This window comes from Python bivittatus, unplaced genomic scaffold (assembly GCF_059951505.1).
Source record: "Python bivittatus isolate LINGU-HERP-01145 unplaced genomic scaffold, Pbiv_v1 ctg000070_np1212, whole genome shotgun sequence".
NCBI classification, from domain to species: Eukaryota; Metazoa; Chordata; class Lepidosauria; order Squamata; family Pythonidae; genus Python; species Python bivittatus.
In genome coordinates, this window is record NW_028277034.1 from 21,252,885 (window position 1) to 21,278,102 (window position 25,218).

The 25,218-nt window shown below is 35.9% G+C and overlaps 1 protein-coding gene across 3 annotated transcripts in view; it reads left to right on the forward strand.

The window, feature by feature from the left end:
• LRBA (LPS responsive beige-like anchor protein) overlaps nt 1-25,218 on the forward strand; it is a 427,822-nt gene that overhangs the window by 224,662 nt on the left and 177,942 nt on the right. For all 3 annotated transcript variants that reach the window (XM_088132764.1, XM_088132766.1, XM_088132765.1), the window contains exons 38-39: nt 10,066-10,190; nt 23,344-23,490. In XM_088132764.1, coding sequence (XP_087988890.1) covers nt 10,066-10,190; nt 23,344-23,490 — 272 coding nt within the window. The remainder of the gene's footprint in view (nt 1-10,065; nt 10,191-23,343; nt 23,491-25,218) is intronic.

Below are 25,218 nucleotides of genomic sequence, written 5' to 3' on the forward strand. Positions count from 1 at the left end.
TTTTTGGTGACCCCAGGATTGAAAAATTAATGTTTTATGTATTTGCTTATATAAATAACAGATGGGATATGAGATGAAGAGATATCTGTTTAACCTTATAGGGAGTGAAGAGTTGTTAAATTTATTTATACTTATTGTGATGAAGGTTGGAAGTCACTTCTTTATTACATTCTTTTCTTTATTACATTCTTTCTTTGCTTGTTCTTTTTTCCTCCTTTTCCTGCACTTTTTTTTTTCTTTTTCCATTCTCTTCTCTTTATCTAAGTTTGTATTGGTTTTTACTATTGTAATTAAAATTCTTAATAAAATTATATTAAAAAAACTACAATGGTTACAAAATGCAACAGTCCATCTGCTAACTGGTACTAGATGTGATGAACATGTTATATCTGTGCTTTGGACTTTTCATTGGCTGTCAATACATTTCTGGGTGCAATTTAAAGTGCTGGCTTTAACCTATAAAGAGCTGCATGGCTTGGCACCAAGGTGCTTTCAGGATGGTCAGCCTTACCAGGTAAATCAGACAGGAAACACGACTAGATGACCTAATTCTACTTTATTGTAACGCTAAATTAAGAGAATCTTGCAAGTCTGAAGTACAATTCTCCCACCGTGAGAATTGAGAAACTAGGGAGGGTCCCTTCTGATCCTCTTTCTCTGCCTCATGCAGCTGTGGGCTTTGCCCCCTCTTCTCTGACTGTTCTCTAGGCAGCACCTCTTTGCCTGTCTCTCAGGGTCTTTCTTACATACCATTACAAGGACCACCTCTTTCAACTCATCTAATACAAACTATGATATTAGGGGGGATGAGGTGAAGACAGAATACTTTTCTTTTACAGCCCCCATTTTGTGGAACAGCCTTCCACAGGCAGTTTGGCTTCTCCCAAACCTTTGGGGGTTTTTTGGAAGTTGATCAAAACAGGGCTGCTCCAGAGGGGTTTTAATTAATTCATTAACATAAAGCCATTGAAGTGTTAACTGTTATTGGGGTACTCTTTAAATTAATGATAAGATTTTTCATAGTTCCGGTATTTTAGTGGATATTTTTGTGTCTCTAAACTTCAGTAAAACAAACACCCAAATATTTTAGTCCCCAGGGATTATCCATCATTTCAGATGAAGAGTTATTTGCCGTTTTCTGGTACCTGAAGCTGGTTGGATATGAGGGTCTATTTACCATTTGATCAATAAATGCTTTTGTTGTTATTGTAGTTGTTATTTCTGTCCTATTTTCTACTTCACTAGGGCATTGAGACAGTTAACAATGTTTATAAAAAAACCTGCAGAACACTAAAAATAATTCATTAAAACACTTTAATTAACAAATAAAAGTTTGCCAAAGAGATGTATCTTTAGATATGTTCTAAATCTTAAGACAGTGGAGACTAAATACAGCTCCCAAGAGTGTATTCCATAGTCTAAGAGTAATGCAGGAAAAAAAGGAGGGAGAGAAAATTTTAGCATGAAGTCAGTTCTTTCTGTTCTCTAATGAAGGAAGTGAGTGTTCCGTAATTTGCTGACATGCAGGAACAGTTTAACCAGATTCCAACATTCATGGAAAAGTTAGCAACACTTATTATACATCCAAGTAATAAAACCCATTCTTTCTTTTCAATATAGCTTCAGAATGTGTTTGATTCTTCTTAAAGGACCATAAAAGAATGAGAATGTGGCTTTAATTTAATACAGTTTTTAATCTACCATAACAGTGACCCATTGGGGTGGTTTCTCAGCCTCTCTTGATTTCTCTTTTACTAATTAAAGTTGATACATTGCTTTATATATTTTGTGTATATCAGTTTGATATTTGACATGCAAATATTTTTACTTAAGGAACATTTCATAGAAAACTCAATTCTGACTTTTTAGATAGGCAAACATATGCAAATAATTACAGTATAATCTCCCAGTTAAGGTGTATCAGGTTTTAATTATTTTCACTGTATATGAAAGAAACTGCGAAAATTGTGTAAGCCTTTTTAATTTTTATAGAAACTTTTTATTTGTCAGAAACTAGACAGTAACCTTTTTATTTTACTGCTCTGTCTCTTGATTTATACTTTACATGTATGGATTTTTCCACTTATAACTCATGTTATGATTTTTGTAGGTATTATGTTTTGTTCTTTTATCATAGGTATGATTTTATTTATTCAATAAATTTATGTGCTGCCTCAATCACAAGAATACTTTATGCAGTTTACATATTAATATTAAGGAAAAAATACAGCAATCAAATATAATAATAATAATGAACAATTCAAGGCAACAGCTTTTTGGGGAACAACAAAACACAAAAATTAATAACAATCCAAGCGAAACTCCAGTCTTATATCAGGGAGCACATCCCAACTCACTTTGCTCCGGGACTGTTGAAAAAGCTGTCTTTAAAGATTTGTGAAAACACAGCAGAGTTGGAACAATATGGACTCCTGGAAAGTCCTGCTCCATAGGTTGTGTATTATTTATCAATTAAGCTGGTTTATATTCTTTGATCTTGTGAGGACGAGAGATATTTGTATGTTTTTTTTTTCTGTCTGCAATATTGTTTGTTGATTGATTACAGTATGTCCTGCCTTTTATTAGGGAGGTCAAGGTAGTATACATAATGCTCCTGTCTTCTATTTTTCCCCTGTAAGATAAGTTGAGCAGTACTGCAAAATGCTCTACAATGCTCTGAAAAGGAGGGGAAAAAGTATTTCTGTATAAAGTATTTGCTTTGTAACATTTTTTGCAGGTGAAATTGATGAATTAAAACTGTTCTACTTATGGCACATATCAGCTTTATGATAATATGTACCAATTCACGCATTTGAAGTAATTACTTAAGGAAACCTTAATAAATTATTAAGGAAATCTTAATAAATTATTAAGGAAGTAGTTATAGACTTTTTAAAATTCAGTTTTATGAAACTTTAAAAACATCATTATTAACATTCTTTTGAAAGCCTTACTAATTTGTAATATTATATGTAAAAAAACCCTATGTAACTACAGTATATACTATTACATAAATGACTACATACTTGAAAAAGAAACTTAAACCTTTTTCATACTACATACTTTTACAAAGTACATGGTGAGAAAAGAAAAGAAAACAACAAGAACAAAAAGACAGCTCTCCCTAACCTTAAACCCAGAAATGTTTTTTTTTTTTTTTTAAGAATCTTAGAGAAACAAAATTAAACTAGAGATAAAGAGAGATTTTCAGAGTCTAGGACACAAACATATTTCCATGAGTACATAGTCACCTTTCCACAATAGCCCAAGCTCAGTATATTTTTTATTTTTATTTATTTCTTTAAATTTATTAGCCAGTCAACTCCGATGGACTCTGGGCAGCAAATGTCTGTAGTTGTTTATTATGAGATCTAGTTACAAGGTCCATGAAGCTCACTCAATATATGTGCTGAACCCTGAAGTTAAGGAATGGATTTTTGTAATTAAAAAAATTGTGTGTGTGTGTGTATTTATTTATGTTTGTGTATGTGTGTGTCTGTTCCCTCAGCCCTATGAAGGAGGCAATGGCAAACCACTTCTGAAAAACCTTGCCAAGAAAACTGCAGGGACTTGTCCAGGCAGTTTCTAAGAATTGGACACGATTGAACAGATAAAAAAGGATGGATGGATATATACAGTGTGTGTGTGTGTGTGTGTGTGTGTATGATTTTTTTATTCCAACGCCACACATAACACACACACTCTTTTATATACAGTATAAATACAAATTCTCACACACACATGCATCCATGCATATGCGTGCTCTGCAATCTTGGAAAAATGTTTTTTACTTTTTCAGACGATCCTTAACATAATACAAAAACAGAAAATTATACATCTGTCCATATTGTTACCATGAGAGAATATGTTATACTCTAAGGTGTTTTTTCCTACCTGGTGCCCCCCAGATGTTTTAGAAATGCAGTTGCCAAAAACCTCAGCCAGCATACTGAAAATTGCAGCTCTAGCAGCACATCTGAAGTGCAGGGGGGCTAAAGAAAGTGGGTGTAAAGTTTATTTTTTATAATAAAGTTTATTGACCGCTTGAAATTGATTATATGCAGTTCTGTATTTAATATTTAAGCAAATATTCTCTGAAGTTTCAATAAAAGAATTCTGTGAAGCTTAAAAACATTTACTCTGCAATACATTCTAGTTTCATTAAGATGATTTAAAGATAAGTAACTAGCATTTTATTTATGGGCACTACTTGATAAATGAGGGAGATTTTGGTTAGTATTCTTCATCTCTATCTACATGAAGTCACAATGCATTTCAGGTCAGAGGTATACTTTATCTTATGATGTCCTTTAATACCTAGATCTTATTTCAGTTAGATTTATGCTGGAGGTAAAGCCTTCCTGGAACTTGAGCACTTTTATCTTTCTATTTAAAATCCTGTATTATTGAAGAAGGACAAGACAGTCATTTATTTAACTAAGATCTAGTTTGTTCACTTTTTTACAGACATTAAAATTAACTGGAAATAAAGAATATGTCTAAACTTAAAAATATAAAGCAAAATATTTTCATAGCATGTACCTTCTAATAAAAGGAGTAATTAGAATTTTTATTTATACTAGGGTTCTTTAACATTGGTAGTATTGGTGCTAAGAATTTTTTAAAAAATGGTTGATAATCATATCAAATTGTGTTGTAACCATTTGAACATATTAAAAAAGCAATCCTAAGCCCATTTATAAGAAGCAAGTTCCATTGAATTTAGTGAGATATCTTCCTAAGTGTATATATACATAAAATCAGGTACTGGCTAAAATCTTTTAAAGAGTATTTTTCTTATTAGTTTTTAGCAGAAGAATTGGGAAGTTGACATTTAGACAGGATATTTATAACTTTAATACAGGTCCTCGCTTAGCAACTGCAATAAGTGCTGCGGTCATTAAACGGAAAATGTGACTATGGCAAACTTATGATGTCACTTCCTATTCAGTTGTTAAATGAAACATCACGTGACTGCAACTTGGGATTTTACTTCTGTGTTCTCCATTAACTCTGCTTGTCAGAAGCCAGTTGCAAAGCACACAAATGGCAGTCATGTAACCACAGGACAATGCAATGGTTGTAAATGCACTCGAGTTGCAAAGTGCCTGAATGGTGATCTCAGGACCACAGGACACTGCAGTTGTCATAAATGTGAAGATTTTTCATAAATCTGTTTTTTTTCCCCACTGTCGTAACTTCGAAAGATTGTTAAATGAGGGAGTTGGTAAGTGAGGACTACCTGTAGTGTCTCATAACTAGTTCTTAAGTGCATTCATAGCAGTATCCTGGCTCTGACACAAAGGCTCAGCTGGTGACTTAATGCTGCTAGACAATGTACCTTTGTGGGATAAAGTTAACAGGTAAGAATGGTAGGAAGAAATCAAAGTAGAGCAAAGGCTGGTAGAAAAATGTATAAGAATGACCCTTCTTCATGCTAGGACCCTCACTGCTGTTCCACTTTACATCCCATTGAATCATACTAGCATATCAGAGTTCAATAAAGGAGATGATCTCTGGCCTTTTCTCCCAAGCTGTATCTTTCACACAATTTTGTCTTTACTATTATAAGTAGTAATTCTGTCTGCTCCATTAGCCTGGATTATTAGATAATTCACTGAAATGAATAAGTGCATTTCTATCCCTATTCTGCTGTTTTGGGACTGGTATCAGCAGAGATTTCTGTAATAACTATATAGTGACCCAATATACACACCTCAACAATCTAACCTGTAAAGATTCCAAAGTAAAATAAATGCTGTTGAAATGTTTAAAGTGTCAATGCCCGAGCATTCATTTGGTTTTATAGTTGCTTGGCTTGGTAATCAGTTGAATGTTATGCTAATTCTGCATATATCACTGCCCTTTAGCGATGTTGAAATTTTTAGGGTTTGCTCCTAAGTTTGAGTCTAACCTCCCCTGAGTTTTGGCATCTAATATTTTTGGTTCAGTCAACAGAGTGTGTATATTCTATGTTGTGCTCCTCAAGCATCATATGATATTTGCTCAACTGTTAGGTTTGTGTTTTTTTAATGATTTGTTTTCAATAATTCTTCTTGTCTAATGCCCTTACCTCTGTATTCAAGGGCAGAGTTTCTTCCTCCCATTTTGCTTCAACGGCTTGCTCTTTTATGTACTCAGATCCTGTGAGCACTTGCAGCCCTTTTTACCATTTCTGAACATTCTGCAAATTGAAGCCACGTAGCTGGAAAGGGCCCAAGTTGGAGAAAACCGACTTAAAGCAATGAACATCATATCTGTAGTGTATAACCTGAACTTGCTTTACTGTAACTCTTCCTAGTATCACTGTATAGAATTGGAGAAATGTATCTGAGGAGATCAGAACTAGAGGAAGGGAAACGTATCCATGAGAAGGATTCATCCACAGTTTCCCGGCTATCTGTGCAGTACCATTCTAATGGATTATCACTAGCACAACCTCACATAGAAATATGTTCTATGACTCTAACATTTATGATGATTCGTGGCACTTATTTTATTGTTTTTAAACAAACCTGAAGATAACACATTGATAAAAGTATTAGATGCTCATCATAACTGCATTTGTTATGAGGATAATTAATAGTTTCAACTTCTAGAAGTGTCAGTCAGGCACTTTCCTCAATGGTATAAAACTCACATTCGTGACCAGGCATAAGCAAACATTTTACCTGCATGATGTATTTAACCTCCAGCCCAGGAAACAAGAGATGTTTTTCTTTGAACAGGCATCTTGTGAAATGAGCTCCAGACTAGTCTCCTGTTTTCATTACAGCATGTGGTTTATTAAGGCTACTGGTCCGTACTTTCTGTTTTGCAGAATTACCTTTCACATATATAAGTTTGGTTTGCTTTTTAAACTGGTTTTGCAGTAGGGACTGCTGTACTGATTCATTTTAGAAATGTCATTCCATGAAATATTAGCTTTGTTTTGGTGATTCTGGCCACTCCTCATCAAACTCCTAAAATATTAGATTCCTTTTAGAAGATTTGTATGCCTCAAAATAAATGATGTCCTATTCCACCCATTTGTGAAGAAGGAAGTTGCGTTTTTGTTGTTTTTTCTTATAAATGCTTTTTCTTTTTTGTGCAACTGTGGCTGTGGTCCTTTCCTATTTGCTGTTAAGAAAAACCAGTTCCACAAGACCCTGGTAATGCAATATTCTGCCAAATAGAGGTGCTGCTGATCGTTCCAACCAGTATGACAATGCTAGAAATTCTTAAATATAGGAATTGAACAAGTTAGAGTATAATGATCAGTAATTACATTGGTCGGTTTGCTCAATCTGAAGATCTGCTGTTTGCATATTTATTTATGGGGGGTTATTTTTGGAGTGTTTCTCTCGGTGGCCCACCTCTCTGAGAAAATAACTTTTTAATTGCAGTTCCCATGCCTGTGAGTTTACCAGGCTCCCTATGCTATTTATTTGGGGCATCAGAATCTCTATTGCTATCTCTGTACGTATAACTATATCATCTATATCTATAATTTTGCAGTACCTTTTGTATATTTCCTGTGCCAGTTTTGCTCCTCTTTCTGTTGTGTTTTCATTTTTCTGATATTTTTATAGAATTTGATCCTTCTACTTGCATAAGGCAGACCTATCATGTTTTTCCAATTTTTCTGTCTTGCTGCACTTCCTTCTTCCAAAGGATTCTTAATTCTTAGGGCTGGCTTGGAGAACACAGGAGACTATGTGAAAGAAGGAGCCAATAAAATATAATTACTTGAGCAAAGTTCAACAAAAACTTTTATGGATTTAGCCCAGTGGCTAAATTCATACATGACACTAACTTCACGTACCACATTTTAAAATAAGCTTAAGACCAGGCTGCAAATGTAATTTTTCCCAGCTCCTTTAATATGTTGCTTCATGATTATATATAATTTCAGTAATTGCATGTTGCAATTTCAGCCCTCCAAAAAGCATAATTTAATTTCATTAAAAGTAGAGAAAGATGACTGTTTGACATTAATCATTTATCATCTTTGAACGATATTGTAGTGCAATGGACTAGAAGAATTGATGGTAAAAGCTCTTGACGAATTTTTGAAGCTTATGTTAGCTGTTCATTGTCTTATGTTTGTGGCACTAGCTGTAATAAGGATCTCAGTCTAGGTAACTATTTGTGCTGATTGCCATACTGATTAATAGACTCCATTGTATAATTCTCCAGAAGATGAGGAACAATTTGTGATTCGTGACTCCTATCTGAGTTGATGCTTGATAATAATTTTAACAGGTAAATGAAGAAAGGCAGAATGATGAAGTGTCTGTCCAGGTTCCATGACTATCAAATACATGCACACAGAGGCGATAGTGTTCTCCTTTTTTTTTTTTTTGGTCGTTGCTGTGGTGAATTTTAAGTTATTAATCACGGTTTGAACAAATGTAGCTTTTTTAATGCAAATTCCTGCCCTTGATAAATCCTACAGAATAAGTTGCAAAGTAGTCTTGAAGGTTTCATTTCATATTTCTGAAATAGATAGATTATAGCTGATAAAAATGTACACCTTTCATTTACAAGGTATGCAAATAATTTAAAGAATAATGAGATTTGCAGTCAGGAAAAAGGAAGTAACCTACTTAACAAAAGAGCTGGATTTTTTAGAATTAAGATTTGTGTTGCATGCATATTAGGTTTCATACAATATGTTATCTAATGTGAACTTTTAAAAATTAGGCTTACAAGAGAAGAAGGCTTGTAGATCTTCATCTGCTCTCTAAAAAGAAACCTCTACTATTTCTGGAGACTAAATAATTAAATAAGGAAAACCACTGGTATTGTGAGCCTGTATTCATTTATAATCAGTAAATTAATCAGAGCTATTTATTTGTCAGAGTTGACATATATACAATGATTATTAGCTCATAAAAAAGAAATGATAATATAGAAAGTAATTCTGGTTTACCATTCTTACAATAGATATTTCTTCATAAATAATATAATTTGTAATTGGAGGATGCAGGTGTTGGCAGTAGATCTCTCAATAATAGTGTTATTCTGTAGGCATTTATTATTTTACATATAATAACATTTATTTGTATATATAGGTATGAATACATACCTGAATTGGCTGCTATTGCCATTTTTAATGGATAATGTACAGTTTTATGGCACACTTGCTCATGATATGTAACAGGATAGGAACTGGCATTTATATATGCCCATATTAAAAAGATCTATGCAAATTTGAATAATCCAATGTGGAAAATAATAAATGTTGTACAACCTTTTTTATAAATGTAAATTTTAAGAAGTATGCTTTCAGTATTTCCCACCATAACGTATAGTTCTTAATTAAATGCAAAAATCTAGCTACATAAAAACAGAAACCAAATCTGATTTGTTTGAGAATAAATTGTTATTTCACTCTCCTGGAATAGTTTATTTAAAAACAGGAAATGGGAACAAAAAGCATTTCCTTACATTCTAAGCCTCAGGGGCTAAAAGTAATGAATATTTTAAGAGATTATTTTAATTAAATTCCTGCAGATCTAAATAGAGTAATATTTTATTATCACATACATAATCATGTAACAGAAGTATTCATTAAAGTTAACACTTTCTCAACCAAGAATTCATGATAAAATTTAGTGACCTTGTACAAAAAGGCACAAATTAGGAAGAAAAATGAAGGGGGACAGACTTTGATTAATATAGGTAATGCTATACCATATTTATAATAGCCTTTTCCCTATTCTGGTTTATAAATGCAGTCACTGAGAAAGGTGCCCTGCTGAGGCTGAAATGAGGCTGAAACCAGAGCACATGCCACTAGAGTGTGGGGAAACTGATCACACTGTCAGCAATTCATTTCAAAATGATGTATTTAGTGCTCATTTCACCTTCTACGAAAGAAAGGGAAAGGAGTTTCTCAGGCTGGAAGGTGATACTGTTATTTTCAAGGACATATCTAACTTAAAGATTGCAGAAAGGTTTAGGGTGCTATTTTAAAAAACGAAAAGAAAAGAGCAAACAAGGAAAGCTTTATGCAGAAATCCAGTGCTACCATGCTGTTTGGTAATTGCTAACATATGTGGCTTCTCTATTTCATTGTAGTCGTCCTCGTGAGTTCTGGCGCCTTGACTACTGGGAAGATGACTTGCGGCGCCGGCGACGATTTGTGCGTAACCCCCTTGGATCGACACATCCTGAAGCGACCCTAAAAGCTGCCATAGACCACGGTCAGTGTAAAATCTACTCATTGTCAATAGTTGCAGGCCTATATGGCAATGAAGACAGAACTAAGAGAACATGATCTGCCACATTTGGAGTTCTCTTAGTTGCATTTCAGACCTGAGCATTTCAAGACCTAATTAGTCACTATCTCTTAACAGCATCTGCCTTTGAAAATCATTTAGGTAGAGGGTTGAGCTTGCCAGTGATTTGAGACAAAGGTTTAAGATTCCTTTATTCCCTTGGTAAGGTTTTGTGACAAATTGTTGTATCTATGAATTATAGCAATATAAGCAAGATATATTTCCCTGCGAGGAATCCCCACTGATTATTTTAATTAACTTCAGGTTAAAATGAAAATTGTGCATGAGTCAAATGAAATTCACAGGGGCTCTGTTTTAATTTTCCTGCATTATACAAGCCAGAATGCAAGATATTCTCAAAATATGACAAGTAAATTATAGGAAGATAGAGACATAGACAAGATAGATGGATGGATGGCAGACAGGTAAGCAGACAGACAGACAGACAACATGGGCCAAGCATCTTAACCTCTTGTGCCTATTTTTAAAGAGTCATTTCTGAAGGAAAATGTTTCCAATATGTCAGAAGCTATAATGCCAAATGTGACAGAAGTATTTTAAATAAATGACCAAAGAGAGAAGAGTCAGTAGTGTGATCTTAACTCTATAATGATTTTGAACCTCTCATATTTTGCTAAAGGAGATGGAAAAATTGGATATAGAATTAATTAGGCCATTTGTGCTTTGGGACGTATGCACTGTTGTACTGTACACATACGCAGATTTCAAGAGTGTAAATTGTCCTTGACAGTTACATTTAGCTTTAGTAAAGTTTGATGCTATCATTTGCATTGTTTCTCAGATGTGCAGTAATGAACTACACCATTAGTTCATTTATAGTTTATTCATCAGAATATTCTAATAAGAATTCAGTGATTATATTTTTAATGTTTAAATATATTTTATTATTAAATTTTAAATCATGATGCATTACTGTAATAACAGTGTTCTAACTGAATGAAAGGTATTAAGATGTTCTAAAGCATAGCAATATGTGCTTTAATCTTAAAACCTAATAGTAAACTACCAATTGTATAATCACACATGGTGAACACTCTTACAGTATCATTTGTGGTAGATACATATTTTTCAGAATATATACAAGTTCTGTTTATGCAGAGTGGTTCACGTAATAATACAGAACTATAATATGCTATATGGTATGCATTTTCACTGGAATAACTATGAAAAATTCAAGCAAATACATAAATTAAATTGCATTTACGTAAGTAATTTATAATATAGGATGATTACATTAAATGTTATTTGGAAAGGCTTTTGTGCTACAATACTGTCTTTTCCTGTCAAACACCATCATCACTATTAATACATTTTTTGAGTTTAAGAAGATAAAGAATACTCTTGATTCAGATTTTTTTTTAGATTTGATTCTACTTCAGTCCTGTGCTTGCAACTAGAATATAGCAAACTACTGAAATAAACCTGATTTATTTAATTAATGTGTATGCAATGAAAGCATTGGTCTATTGTTTCTAGATTATGTACACCTATGCCACAACAAACATTAATGCAGAAAAGGCATAACTCTTCTAAGATGGTTTGACTTGGTATCTGCAGTCAGTACTTAATAGAATAAATAAGAATTATTGTATACTTTTTTAGGTAGGTTAAGATTGTGAAAATGTTATAACTGATTAATTGCTGAAGCATTCCAACCTTTTAAAAGTAAAATCCTCTCCTTCCCTCCTTTCAGTATACACACATAAACATACATACTTAACTAAAGCATCATGAACTTGCTGAAAGTAAAAATGCCTTACAGTTGATTCACAAAACAATTTCTGCATGCTGTACCCGGGACTGAACAGATACTATGTAAATGTGCATAGATATATTTTTTTCAGCTGTTTCCATCACTGTGCTGTTCAAGAGCTTTCTTCATTCTGTAATACAAATTAAGGCTGTGGATTGCTTCACATTCAAAGAGAAAAAGGTGCTTTGGAGCGTGCAGGAATGGAACAGCTGCCTTCTTAAGCCAAATGCATCTTTTCCTGAGATTCTGTGGCTGCCCTCTACGATTCCATAACTGGCAAAAGGCACAGCTGAATTGTAGACAGGGGCTATGCTTATGCCCCCCACATGCTTGAACCACTTTTTTCCTTTTAGCACTGAAGCAATACATAGCTTTAATGCAGTCTAATGATTACTAATGAAAATAGTTTAGGTAGCAAAATTAGACAGGACATTGAAATGAACATCTATAGTCTTTGTAAATCGTATTCAAGCTACTATATAAGCATACATTAACTTCAAGATGAGGGCTATATTTGGCCTTTGAATGGCATGGCAGAAGTGACACTATAACAAAAGTGAACCAAGACAAAGGCTAGATTAATTTAAATGTTTAGTTAACAAGGAAATGAAATGCATTGAATAAGGTTACTCTCCATATATTTTTTCTTTCGCATCAAAAATTTAATAATTGTCAGAAAATTTTGAGGGGTTGTGGTGCCATAGTGTAGAATCTGTGATGGGACTTACAGCCTTCTGTTCACTAGATTGTACATCCTTTACCTATTGGAAGGAGTTTCATGAAGCTGGCACGGTTATTAAAGTTGACTTTATCAGAGTTCCATGTTTTTCCCATGCATGTCATTTTTCAAAATTAAATTTTTGTACAAGGATTTTAGTGGAGGGTAGGCAACATACATACATACATACATACATACATTTGTTTGTTTGTTTATTTAACGGCCTTTGTAACCCTCCCCACCCCCATTTCTCACACTTTGGCCTGCACATAACAGTATACTATATAAGTTACCTTTTTCAACAAATAATTGTGTAAAACATATTGATCAGGTTCTACCTGGATTAGAATTTTGTAACACAGCTTTGAATCTGTTTCTACCCTTGAGGATATCACAAGTTCTCAGTGGAATTATTCTTCTGTTCTATGTTTTCTTTTTCATATTTAACTATAGAACATTCTATTTTAAGATCTACACTTTTGTACAATCCATTTAGGTCACTGTAACTGGATTCAAGCCAGCTCAGACCCATTTATCTTCTGAGTTTAATTCTAAGTACATCAGGTCCAGTAAATTGTGGATTGTATATGGTTTGACAGTTATTTCTGCAAGGAATATTCTCTTTCTTACATTGATAAGTATTTCTTACAACCATTGTAACTTTTGTTGCTGTTATTTCTGCTGCCCTCTAGATGTTCAGTGTGTTTTTTTTTAATTAAAAGAAAATAAGATATAATTGCAAGCCTATACAATAGAAGTTTCAATAGATAGTTCAGAACAGGACTGTTCCTATAGTTCCCCCCTTCATGAAGTTTCTAGTTGGAAGAAGTGGAAGAGATACAGAAATGATCAGATATAGTTACTAAGGCCCAGAGAGCAAAAATTACATCCCTTTTCAGCCTCATTTATGTATTTCAGTAGCAATCTCTTCAAGGAATTGACTTGATTTGAAGGAGAGCCTCTGGTGTAGAGGTGGCAGAGTAAATACCTGAAGACTAATGTTCTCTGTTCAGACAATCAATATCAGCGCAATGACTATTCTCTGGGCTACTTTCTACTTAAAAACATTTTTTAAAAAAATTTTGACAATTTAATTGCTCTTCCCAAGCACACATTAACTTGCCTCTGAAAAAGAACTATAGGAGATTTTTCAAAGAATGAACTTCCAAGTGGTTATTTGTAAAAGACTTTATTTATGTCTTGAATGAAGGTTGCCTTCCATAGGACCTGTTTTAAACTCAGCTGTTGAAATTGCTCTTATTTTTAAAAAAGCACTTTATATAAAATGTATCCTTCGTAAAAAAAACTAATTAATTATTTACACTGAATCTCGCTTCTTCCATTTTAAAAGGCTTTTTCATATGGATTATAAAGACTTTGCCGTGTATAATGATTACTCCTGCCCTTATGTATTTCTTAGGAAGCATATTCCTTTCTATGAATTCAAGGCAACTTCATTCCATAATTTCATGTAGAAGTTCATAAACATGATTCATAAATATAAATTCCAAAGAAGTTCAGAGTTAAAAGCAATCAATATCTGGAGGTGGAAAGAAATTTAAAATACAGTTCTTGACCTATTACATTTTTTGCTGAGAAGTTGCATTTGCATTCTTCCCATCCAGGGTTTCTGGAATTTGTTATCAAGTCATAGGTTCATGTGGGAAAATTCCATTGTTAATGGGATGAGCTACCATCTGTGTTTTCCCATTTTATATGGGCACCTTCAGGGAGGAAAAAAAATGAGGTAGTAGCAAGTCCCTTAAGATTCTTTTCAGATATTCTAGTCAAGGTTTCCAAAAATTATTTAAAACTCCAAGCAACAAATGCAGGATTCTAAATTCTAAATGCTATTGATTTGAAAAGCCAGACATTCTATCTATTAAGGATTGAATTAGTTGGAAGTGCAATTTCTTGTAAAATCTACACCTCAAGAAAACATGTTCTAAGGTCTCAGTTTCATCAGATGCACAGGGGCATCTTCTGTGTGAAAAGGCTTTCTATATCTACCATCTATAATTGCAGAGAGAACAGCATTGAAATATGCTGTAGAGAGGCCCAGCGATTTTTGGGATATGATAACTGGTATAAGTATGGAGGCAAAAATATACAAATTGGTTTATGAGAATCAATTCAAAGCTTTGACCTGCAATCTTCCCTTGGAGAGATGACTCAAAAGGATAAAATTGGATGGTATCAGAAGGCAGTGAGATACTGGAGAATCAAGAAGGTCAATACTCCCTTAAGCTAAATTTAAATCATAGAGACAGAAGTTAAGGGAAGAAAATGAATTGAATAGCAACTGAAAATGAACAGTGTAGAAAGCACAAAAAGTGGTATATGCAAATTAAAAGCAAATGAAGGTACAAGAGGCAGCTACTAGCTGAAACTAAGTTTATCAGGGTTTGGTCAGTGCTTGGATGGGAGACTAAGCACATTGCACTGAGATCCATTGTGGAAGGAAGAAATACAAATATATTTTTAAAATGCAGAATAATTAAAATTAATATAAACTTTCTATATACAGGACAAAACAACAATAATACTTATTTGTTTGTTTTGATGGTGCAATTTAATATTTCACATTTTGGAAAATAGTTGCTGTTTGAATTCCTTTTAAATTATAATTATGAAGTGTTAACAACTAGGAAATAATGTAATATTCATTCTTCCTCACTGTTTTAGAATGCTTAGCGACACTGATGCCTCAAAAGGGTATTTGGTATTAACAAAATTAAAGGGTATTTGGTATTAACAAAATTAAATGTGGGGCAAATGTTCTTCCTTGAGTAGCAGTAAATATTAGGATGATATGATAAATACTAAACATCAAGGCTGACCATTATGCATGGATGAATATGTTTTTAGAAAAAAATACAGTAAACTGACAAAAAATCCCTGTCTTTCTTATGCAAGAAAATGACACTTCATGACTTCATCCTTGTTATTTGTTAATTTTATTTTTTACAATATGATATTGATATCGCATGAAAGTTTTAAAAAGCTACTTTTGTAAGCAGTACATTTAGGAGTCCACAATTTCACTCTGGAATGAGCTTTGTTCAGCAGCTCCATAGGCAGAACCCCATTTGAGCAACTTAACTCTACTTCCCACCAGATGTCAGTCATGTGCTCATCTGTCACTATTTTTCTATCTTAACTGCCAGAATTAATTTCCACAATTATGTCAGCAGGTGAAAGAGCTGTCATTCAGAGGCCATTTTGGCCTATAAATCAGCTAGTCACCACTTTACTCTCTTGAGCTAACTTGCAGACTAAGATCTAAAGGTTCAAAAGAAATGCTATCCTTAGCGTACTTCAGTAGTACTTCCAAATGTTTATTCTCTCTCTCTCCCTCTCTCCCATTTATATATAAAACAGTTTCAAAGTATTGCCAGTAAAACTTTCAAACTAAACTGTCAGATAACAGAGGTGATTGGACAGCAATATGATTACGTCAGCAGATAGTTCGTTCTATAGAAAGCATATGGCATAACCTAAAAGAATAGCTGTGTAATATCATGTCTTAATCACATAAACATTTGTGTTTTCAAGTCTGCTGATTATGACCTGTGGTTTTAATTCTGTGGAGCACAAATTAGAACCTTGGGTATGTGCTGTTAAATTGCAAATATTGTGGCTTGAAACCAGAGTTGCTTTTTGTTAAAGGAAAGGAGATTTCCAGGAACTTCTGTATTTCTCTTCATTGTATTCAACACCTTAATCCCAGAATCAGAATTGTTTGGTATAAGTGCGCTTCAAAAGAGTGGGTGGGAAATCCTTGCTTCAAGAAAGTGAACTTTTTTGTGTGTGAGTAAGTTAAACTGAAAGCCAATGATTTAAAAAAGTGTAATTGTAAGCTATTACAAAAAGTCAGTCAATCTGTTTAGTTAAATAATGATTTTTCACCTAATTTGCTTGAAGGTAAAGTTAATTTCAGTACACGTTTGACTGCTGATGTGACTATGAATGCATTCTAATGTGTTTACATGTGTTCATTTATTAGGTACACAGCCATACACCAAAATTGTATCAAAAATCAGCAGAAACAATGAAATAATTTAAAAGAAACAAAACAAGTAAACCACATTGCTTCATGACCAGCACATATATCAGAGATCAGATTTATAATATGTGAATCACTAGTAAGCATTATTATGATAAGCAAAATTGTGTTTAGCAATTAATAAAAGAAGTGAGGACAAAACAGTCTGGCTGCATGATAAAATATAGAAAAACAGTCCTAAAGTTACTTCATTGTAGGGCATACCTACCAGCTTCTGATGGCCATTGCTACATCTAAAAAATTTGTGACCACTATAGATGTTTCAGTAAACTGATTTAACAACAATTGATCTATAATTGCTGATTGAAGTAGGTGCTGACAAATGCTCAATAAGCTCAAGATACCAAGAATTATTATTATTATTTCTTATTAACATATTACTACTTATTATTTATTAACATGTGTGCTACAGACTCAACTTCAATGTCTGAGTGCACTCAGGGAGGATCCTGGTAAGGAATATTATTGTATCTATGCTGTCATCATTGAAGTGGGAGCAGGTTGTCAATTTGTACTAGCATAACTGTCTTCCATGTGGAAAATAAAGATTATTATAAAAATATCTAGGTATAGCCAAGAGAGCATCTTAGCTCTCAGTAATGATGATTGGACATATTTAATCTTATCTTTTTGGACATTTAGGACATTAAGCTCTGTCATGGCTTTACATAGACACAAAGGACATGAAGTAGCCCCAGTAAGGCAAATCGGAATCTTCCCCCCTACCCAACAGAAAAGTGGAACAATTTGAGAAAATGGCTAGGCCAATGACTCCCCACTAAATGTTTCTTTGAACCAGGTTTTAAGTCAGCAAAGTTTCAAGTGGGTCTCAGTAAACTCCCAGAGGAGTTCCAGTGGGAGAAGTACTTTTTTGTTTGAACAGAATCTTCACTCATTGAATGGTCCAGTCATACAGAGATTTGGAGTGTGATGTCATCACTATGCAGATAACTCTCAATTCTATCTCTCCCTTTCAGCTGAATAAGGACAAGCTGTGTATGGCTTGACAGCTGCCTGAAGGCAATGATATGCAGGATCTTGACAAACCAACTAAAAGTAACTATAGATAAAACAGAAATGTTGTGGATAGAGAGTGTTTAGACTAAGCAAACTAGGTTTTAGATAAGGTAGAACATTTCCTGAAAGAACAGGCATGTGGCTTTGAAGAGTCTGATTCCAATTTGTCAATAAAGGCATATGTGACTTCACTGGCATGCTCAGCTTTGACAGTTGTGTCAGTTGTAACCCTAACTGGACTGGGATCAGATGTTCTTACTAATCTGTGCCATCATAAATTAACAGTGGGATTATTGCTGATTTTTGTGTTACTCTTAAAGATAATCCATAGCTGCAACTGGGGTTCAGTTGCTAAGCAGGGCAGTTAAATAGGATCTTGGTGGCAGTTGCTGGGATGCTACTGGGCCTATTTTAAGGGATTCTGTGATGGAATGGAATTATGAAGGCCAGGTTCAGGGAGATAAACATTTTCTTAGCTCACCGGAGGAGCGTGGGAGCAACAAGAGGATGAGACTGGCACCTCCCTGAGGAATTCACACTGTTGTGGCTGGCTGGCTTGGGAGCTGGGGTTTCAGTCTGGGAAAATTCTTGCTAGAGGTTGTAGCTAATAAACATAGCTGAACTGAATCTGCATTGTCTCTTGGAGTTCCTTGGGCTAGGCCTGACAGATTCGTATCAACCCAAATACATTTTAGAAAATCTCCTTTTTCAATGTCTCTTGACCCATAATATCAGCTGAGAAGACAACGTCTTAGGGTTGCTCATAGCAGGATGGCCCAGAGTAGAGTTTATAAAGTAAGTTCCAATTATGAGTCTTTCCCAAGGAAAGTATGGTTGATGCCATGCTGTGCTACATATGACAGCTGAAGACTTGCCTGTTGATCATTTGTAGGAGCAGACTGCCTTTAAATGAATAATTAAATTGTATTTTATACTCTTGTTTTTGAATAGTTTAATTTTTTTTATCTCATTTTAAAAATTCTTATATGCTACTCTGGCTTCCTTTGAGCAGAATAACAATAGTAACAACATGGGTGATTGTGTAGGCAACATAATTTCATCTTATAAATACATCCACAATAATTGGCTTATAGTTACGGAGTTTTTATTTTTGAAGGTGCAGTAGTTGAATGGGCTACATTTTAGACTGAATACCTGTTCATTTTTGCCTTGAGTTGTTACTTCCATTTTGCACAGCTACCCATGATAGTGGAAAAGCCAAAATGCTTGTGCAATTGGGTAAAGTACAAGTAGTGTTTTAGCCACATCAAACCAGTAGGCATAGACAATATATAAATCCTTATTCAGGCATTTTCAATAATATTTTAAACCACAATACCATAGGCAACGGATTATGAAATCATCTGTTGATATCTCCTGTTAAGTGGCAAAAGATATCAGAAAAAATATTAGCACCTGCAGAAAAGTTTACCAGAAATATTCCTGAAAAAGTTGGCATACATTTTGACTTCCTAACTTAATAAGTGTGAAAGGGTATGTGCAGCTTTAAATAAGACTATTAGTCTAATTGAGACAAAGTTTGCCAAGCCACAGAAAGGTGTATTGTGTCAAGTTACAGATAGCATGTTAAAATTTACAAGCATTTGTTATCTGTATTGCTTTATTTTATTTTGGTGTCGTTTTAATTTTAATTTTTATATATATATATTATAAAATATATAATATTTCTCTAGAAAGCAATTAGACCACTGAGAATTAAATGTGTTGTGTATTACAATCCTAGGTAATTTTACTGCTGCTAACTTAAAATTCTCAAGGGAGAGTTAATTACCGGAAAACCTTTCTAAATATCAGCTGCATATTTTCCATGACAAGAGGTTTTCAACTCTCACTGAATAAATCCAGAAGTGGAGTTTTGTTTAGTTATATCCACTAGCATGCTTAAAAGGAAAAAGAAATTCTCTTCCTGCTTCCAGTGCTGCTACTGGTAAACAGATTTGCAAATACATTTTAAGAATCTGGATTTAGAAAAAAATGTGGAATATGTTAAAAAGAAGCTATATTTCAAATTTGAAAAATCGAAGATACAGAATCTAAATTGATTTGCTTTATATATTGTGTTAATAGTTTCATTTGAAATTTCTTTTCACTTGTTTACAGAGACAATTAAGCTTACATATGGCCACGGGGGATTCCCTTCCTCTGTAAATGTTTGCAGATTAAAGGTTTTTAAAAATAATTCCTTGGAACCTTAAACTGTGTATGGCTGTGATCAAAATGTAATCAGCTTTGTGTTGAAACTGGCTGGCCAGGATATGTTTGACATATGTTTCCAAAGAAGATGGAGGCCAGTATGTGGCTTCTTCTATAACACAAGCTAAAATGGTATATAAGTCTTCAACTCTTTTCCCTATTAGAAATCCAGATACATTTCATGTGCTCTGCAGCTATAACACAGCATATAATAGATAAGTAGTGAATTGCTGCCTCCTATCTGTTTCCTGTTGTCAGCTTTAAATACAAAGAAAATGTATGTAAAGATAGAACAATGGCAACACTGAGAACAAAATCAGAATGAATAAGTCATTCGTTTGTTACAATTTACAGCAGTTAACTCATTTTATGCATTTTTAAAGTAGAATTATTTAAATAGACAGCTTTGTATTAATATTAGGCTTCTGCTTTTGTTTGGAAGAACTGATAATTTCTTGAATTGTGTGATACTGGAATAAGAGAAGTCTTCCCCAAGCTGGTGCTTTCCAGATGTATTAGATCTCCATCCCCATAATTCCCAGGCAGCATGGCTTTTATGGGAGTTTTGAGAGCTGACATCCAACCTATTTGAAGGTTATCAGGTCAGAGTAAGATGGTATAAAGGCATTTCAGCCCTGGCCATACTTACACTGAAGTCCTGTTCAGTTCATTTCGGTAGCCTCATTCCTTAAGTAACTGTGTTTTGTTGCAATTTTAAGAATGAATTGGATTGCAGCCTAACTTTATCACAGCCTATTCACTTTGCGTCCGTATAGCATTAAAACAACAACCACCACAACAACAACAAATGGAGATCTCTCCTAATGCTCATCACTTTTTCCTTCCCATCCCGCATCTTTTGAAAATGTGCCTGTGTGAATTCTGTTGTAAAGACGCGCACACGCCGGTTTCTAAGCAGTTTCTTGTGCTGGAGTTGGATGTTAATACTACATCTGTAAAAGAAGGCGCTGCTGAATGCAACCACCGTTTCCCCTCCTTTCCTTGGGGCAGGGTGGCTAGACATCTCCTCCCTCCGTCGGCGCAGGGAAGGTTCCGCTGAGCGCCGCTTGGTAGAGCCGCGCTTGTACGTAGCACCCCCTGCTTGAACGCAGGAAAGGTCGACGGTACATTCCCGCTTACTTGCACTGATTTCACAGTGTTGAATTCCGAGCAAGCCGGTAGGCCGGCTGGCCTTCCCTGGCCGCCCGTGCCGGAGCCAATGACAATCTGAACGCTTCTGTCCCCGGAGAGCATCTTGGCCGGGTGAAATTGCCTCTTTCAAAACTCGCTTCTGCCGCTGCAGCCAGACGGCTCTCTAACGTTCTGCACAGTCCCCGCAGCGTCCAGATTCTGCGCGCCTTTTAAAAAAGAAACCTCCTACGTTGCCTTCTGTGTAGTTGTGTTGTGTTAAAAAAAAAACAAATGGTACCCTTTTGAAAAATTATTTTTCAAAGTTGCCTTGGGTGGCTCCGTTCGCGTGACATCAGCAGAAGCGGAGGAGCGTGTCTTAATATCTCGGTACTGAGCGTGCCGCTCGCGAAGAAGAAAGCGAACTGTCATTCTTTCTTTCTTGCCTGGAGACAGGTAGCCTCTGCAGCCGCCAATACCCCGGACAAATGTCAGGGTCGGCTTCTGTTTCCCTGATAAAGGTGTGTTTCATAGAGGCCTTGTGGTTTGGAAGGGCACTGAGGGACTTGGGTCCGCAGCTGCTTAAGTTCTGCTAGAAGTTTCAGCTTCGATCCTCCCATGGCCGCCCTGGAGGGAGAGGAGACGGCGCCCTTATGAGGGATTGGAGGACGATCAGGCCCCAAAACTTTGAAATCGTGCCGCCTTCGCCTTCCGCCTTCGCCCTGGTCCGGGGGCTTCTCAAAGGAACCGCTTCCACTTAAAGCGAACGCGTCTCCCCCCGCGGGCGCGCCCAGATGACCCGATTCCAAGTTCGGGCCCTCCCGCTTTCCTCCCACGGGCTTTTCCTTACGGTACTTGGGCTGGTTGTCAGGTATGCCTGTATAGGATTGCAGCCTCAAGCGCGCTCAGATGCCGGTCCTGTCTCCCACGGCGTCCAGTAGGCATCGAATCCCGGGTACGACCATTGAGGTTAGCAATGGGCTTTTGCGACCTCATTCTGTTTTCTCTTGGTTCCGGGGCATGGGGGGGGGAGGGCGAGAAGACACAGCGGCCAGGGCGAATCGGGCCCGCGCTTCGGCTCGAGTCCCTGGATCTGCATCGTGCCTGCTGACCAACAACCTGGGAGGGGAAATGGGGGAGGGGGAGGAGGAACGGGGGTGGGATGAAGTGGAAAGAAGCCACTAGTGCCATTCCTGGCCAGCTGCTGTCCCCAGAAAAGGGAGGAGATGCAGCTGGGAGGCCCCCCCCCTCAATACAGAACGCGAAAGCAATCTCTACGGGACTGTGAGCAAAAAAGATGAAGAAGTCCCTTCAAACAGCACAATCGCCTACAGTAGTCCTCACAATGTTCCGGAGAAGGTGTGCAGTTTCTGTATTTTAATCGAATTGTGGTGATTGTGAAAAGCATGGAGGTTTGAAGCCAGTTCTGTTAATAATCGATAAGCCTACCCATATGAAGTTTAAATCATTACTTGTCCTGCTTGGCTCTCCCAAACCCAAATTTCTTCCTAATTACACAGGCATTGGGTTGAATTCAGGCTTAATCGTGTTGGTCTAAATTCATTGAAACCCATGAGGCTGAAGTTTTGTTGATGCCTGTGGTTCTGGCTCAGCATGAATCTCCTCCACTAACTGCCCTCAGGCATGTTTGGCTGGTTTGTCTATCTGCTGACTTCCCTCTTAAGAATGGCTGTGTGTAAAATCTTCCTCTGTATTGTTCTTTGGTAAGTTTCTCCACTAAGGTTGATAGGAACTATTTCCAGGTATATACTTACAACCATGATCTCCAAATATTAATACTCCAATTACTTTCCTGCAACCTTAACAATTTTTTTTAAAAATTTGCTTACAGGTGTTTCTGTGAGTGAATGGAAGCTAGGGCTGGAAATGAAGGAGACTGTGTTGTTCTAAATATCATGTAGCTTGATTTAGAGCTAGTTCTGTGTTTCACTGAATTATAGGTATCCCTCTCTGGGTGTTCCTTTCCCAACTAGCAATACACTGTTAAAGCAATCCACCAGGCTGGCTGACCCTTTTCCAGTTAATTTACTTTTTCCTTCCTAAGTTTTCAGGATATGTATAAGCAAGACTATTTCTCCTGTCTCCCACCTCCTCATTGTAACTGTTGATGGCTGACAGCTATGTTTCTCTTTCATTTCAGCTCCAGATGAAGATGTACTTGTTAAAGGGAAGCAGTCTATCAAGAATCAGGCTTTAGGAAATCAGAATTCAGAGAGCGAGATTCTTCTGGAAGGCGATGATGATACTTTGTCATCCATTGAGGAGAAAGAACTTGAGAATTTAACTGGTAACTTCTGCTATCAATATCTGGAATCTCCATACTGGTTTAGTTCCTCCTTGGCAGCACCATTTGTATAGTGGCTGACATATAGTCATTCATACACACACACGCGCACACACAGACTTAGTCAGAGACTAGATGCTTCTTTATTCCCAAAGAAAACTTTTTTTTGGCCATGAGAAATAACCTTTAAATTACTGCTTTAGATTCTACTTGTTGAGGACTTTTGATATAATATTTCAGAGATACACGTTTGCTTTTATGTGCCTGATGTTTTTTGGAGGAGGTAGTTTTATTCCTAATCCACAGGTCCCACAGCCCCAAAATACCAGGCTTGAAAACTAATCTGAAATCTCTGTTTAACACACTTTGGTCTCCTGGCTCCCTTTCTGTAACATCCATGCCAGTCATGCTGTGTTTTCCTTTTTATTCTTTAAAGAAGTAGAAAAGAAGATATTTGGTATTGTAGCAGATTTGTCCAGTTTATAAATAACATAAAAATAAAGAGGAAGCAAAAGCAACTTTTTCTGCTTTGAAAAGTATGTTCCCTCTTTTCTCTGGTCTAGAATTGAAAATTTACTCTTTTTTTTTTTTTAACTTTTATAAAAAGCTGACATCCAGACATATATCATGATTACTCCCCAAACAAGAATGTCACTTGTTAAATTCTGTTTCACTGAAAGCAGCGGGCATAGGGCATTTGTTCATTACTGCTCACTGGGCACATCCCACCATAGCATTTTGCATTTTATTCTACCAGTTGAATCATTAGCTTGGCCTTACCGTAAAATGAAGCATTAAAATATATCTCATGCCAAAATAATCTTCCAGTGATTAAAAAGAAACACAATTTTTGTAGCTCTTATAGAAGCTGCCGTTCAACAGATTTTGCTAGAACACCCGATCTGATCCATGTCTGTCTCTTCTCCCCCACCCCATTCCACATTTGTTACTTCTGCTAATGCATTCATACTGTAATAGAGGTGAAAGGGAAGTTTAATTATATAATCTTGACAATGGCAATAGGATTAAGAAGTAATCCTTGCTAATAAAGTACTGCAGGTTGGAAATGAAGTTGAAATTGTCAGGGGTTTTCAACGGGACCTAAGATGCCCCGGCTCTTGCAGCTGTCTGCTCGCCCTGTAATTGAATGTCTGAAAGTGATTGAAAAAATGTTATTTCTTCCCAGGATTACATGCTAATGTACAGAGGGCAAAGGGAGACAGCAAAAGAACACATAGCTGCTTATTTCATCCATTTGTGGGAATGAGCTTTGGGAAATCATGGCGGTCGTGCAGCTCTCGGATGCCCATCTGCAAACACAATGTATTTGTACACTGGGAATAGAGGGCAAAGCTGCTCTGATCGCAGCAGAGCATCTCTTCCATTGTGCTCCTGGCACACATTGAGATTGATGCAAGATTAAAGACCATCACAACCCCTAACAATCGACAGAAATGACAATTCATCTGGATTTTTTGGCAGTTATTCACCCATTGATTACCTAAGTGTGCACACCTCATTTATACTCACTTTATTAATGCAAAGGGTTATGTGTCACACATGCATTTTACAGTTTTTTAAAACAAAAGCCTGGCTGATAAATACACTCTTTGTTGGTCTCAGACTTCCCAGCTTTTGAAGCATTAGTATGACAAATATAATCCACTTTCCTCCTCTGGATCTTGCTTTATGTAACACCCTGTATATTGTTAGAACTGCGTCCAGCCTATT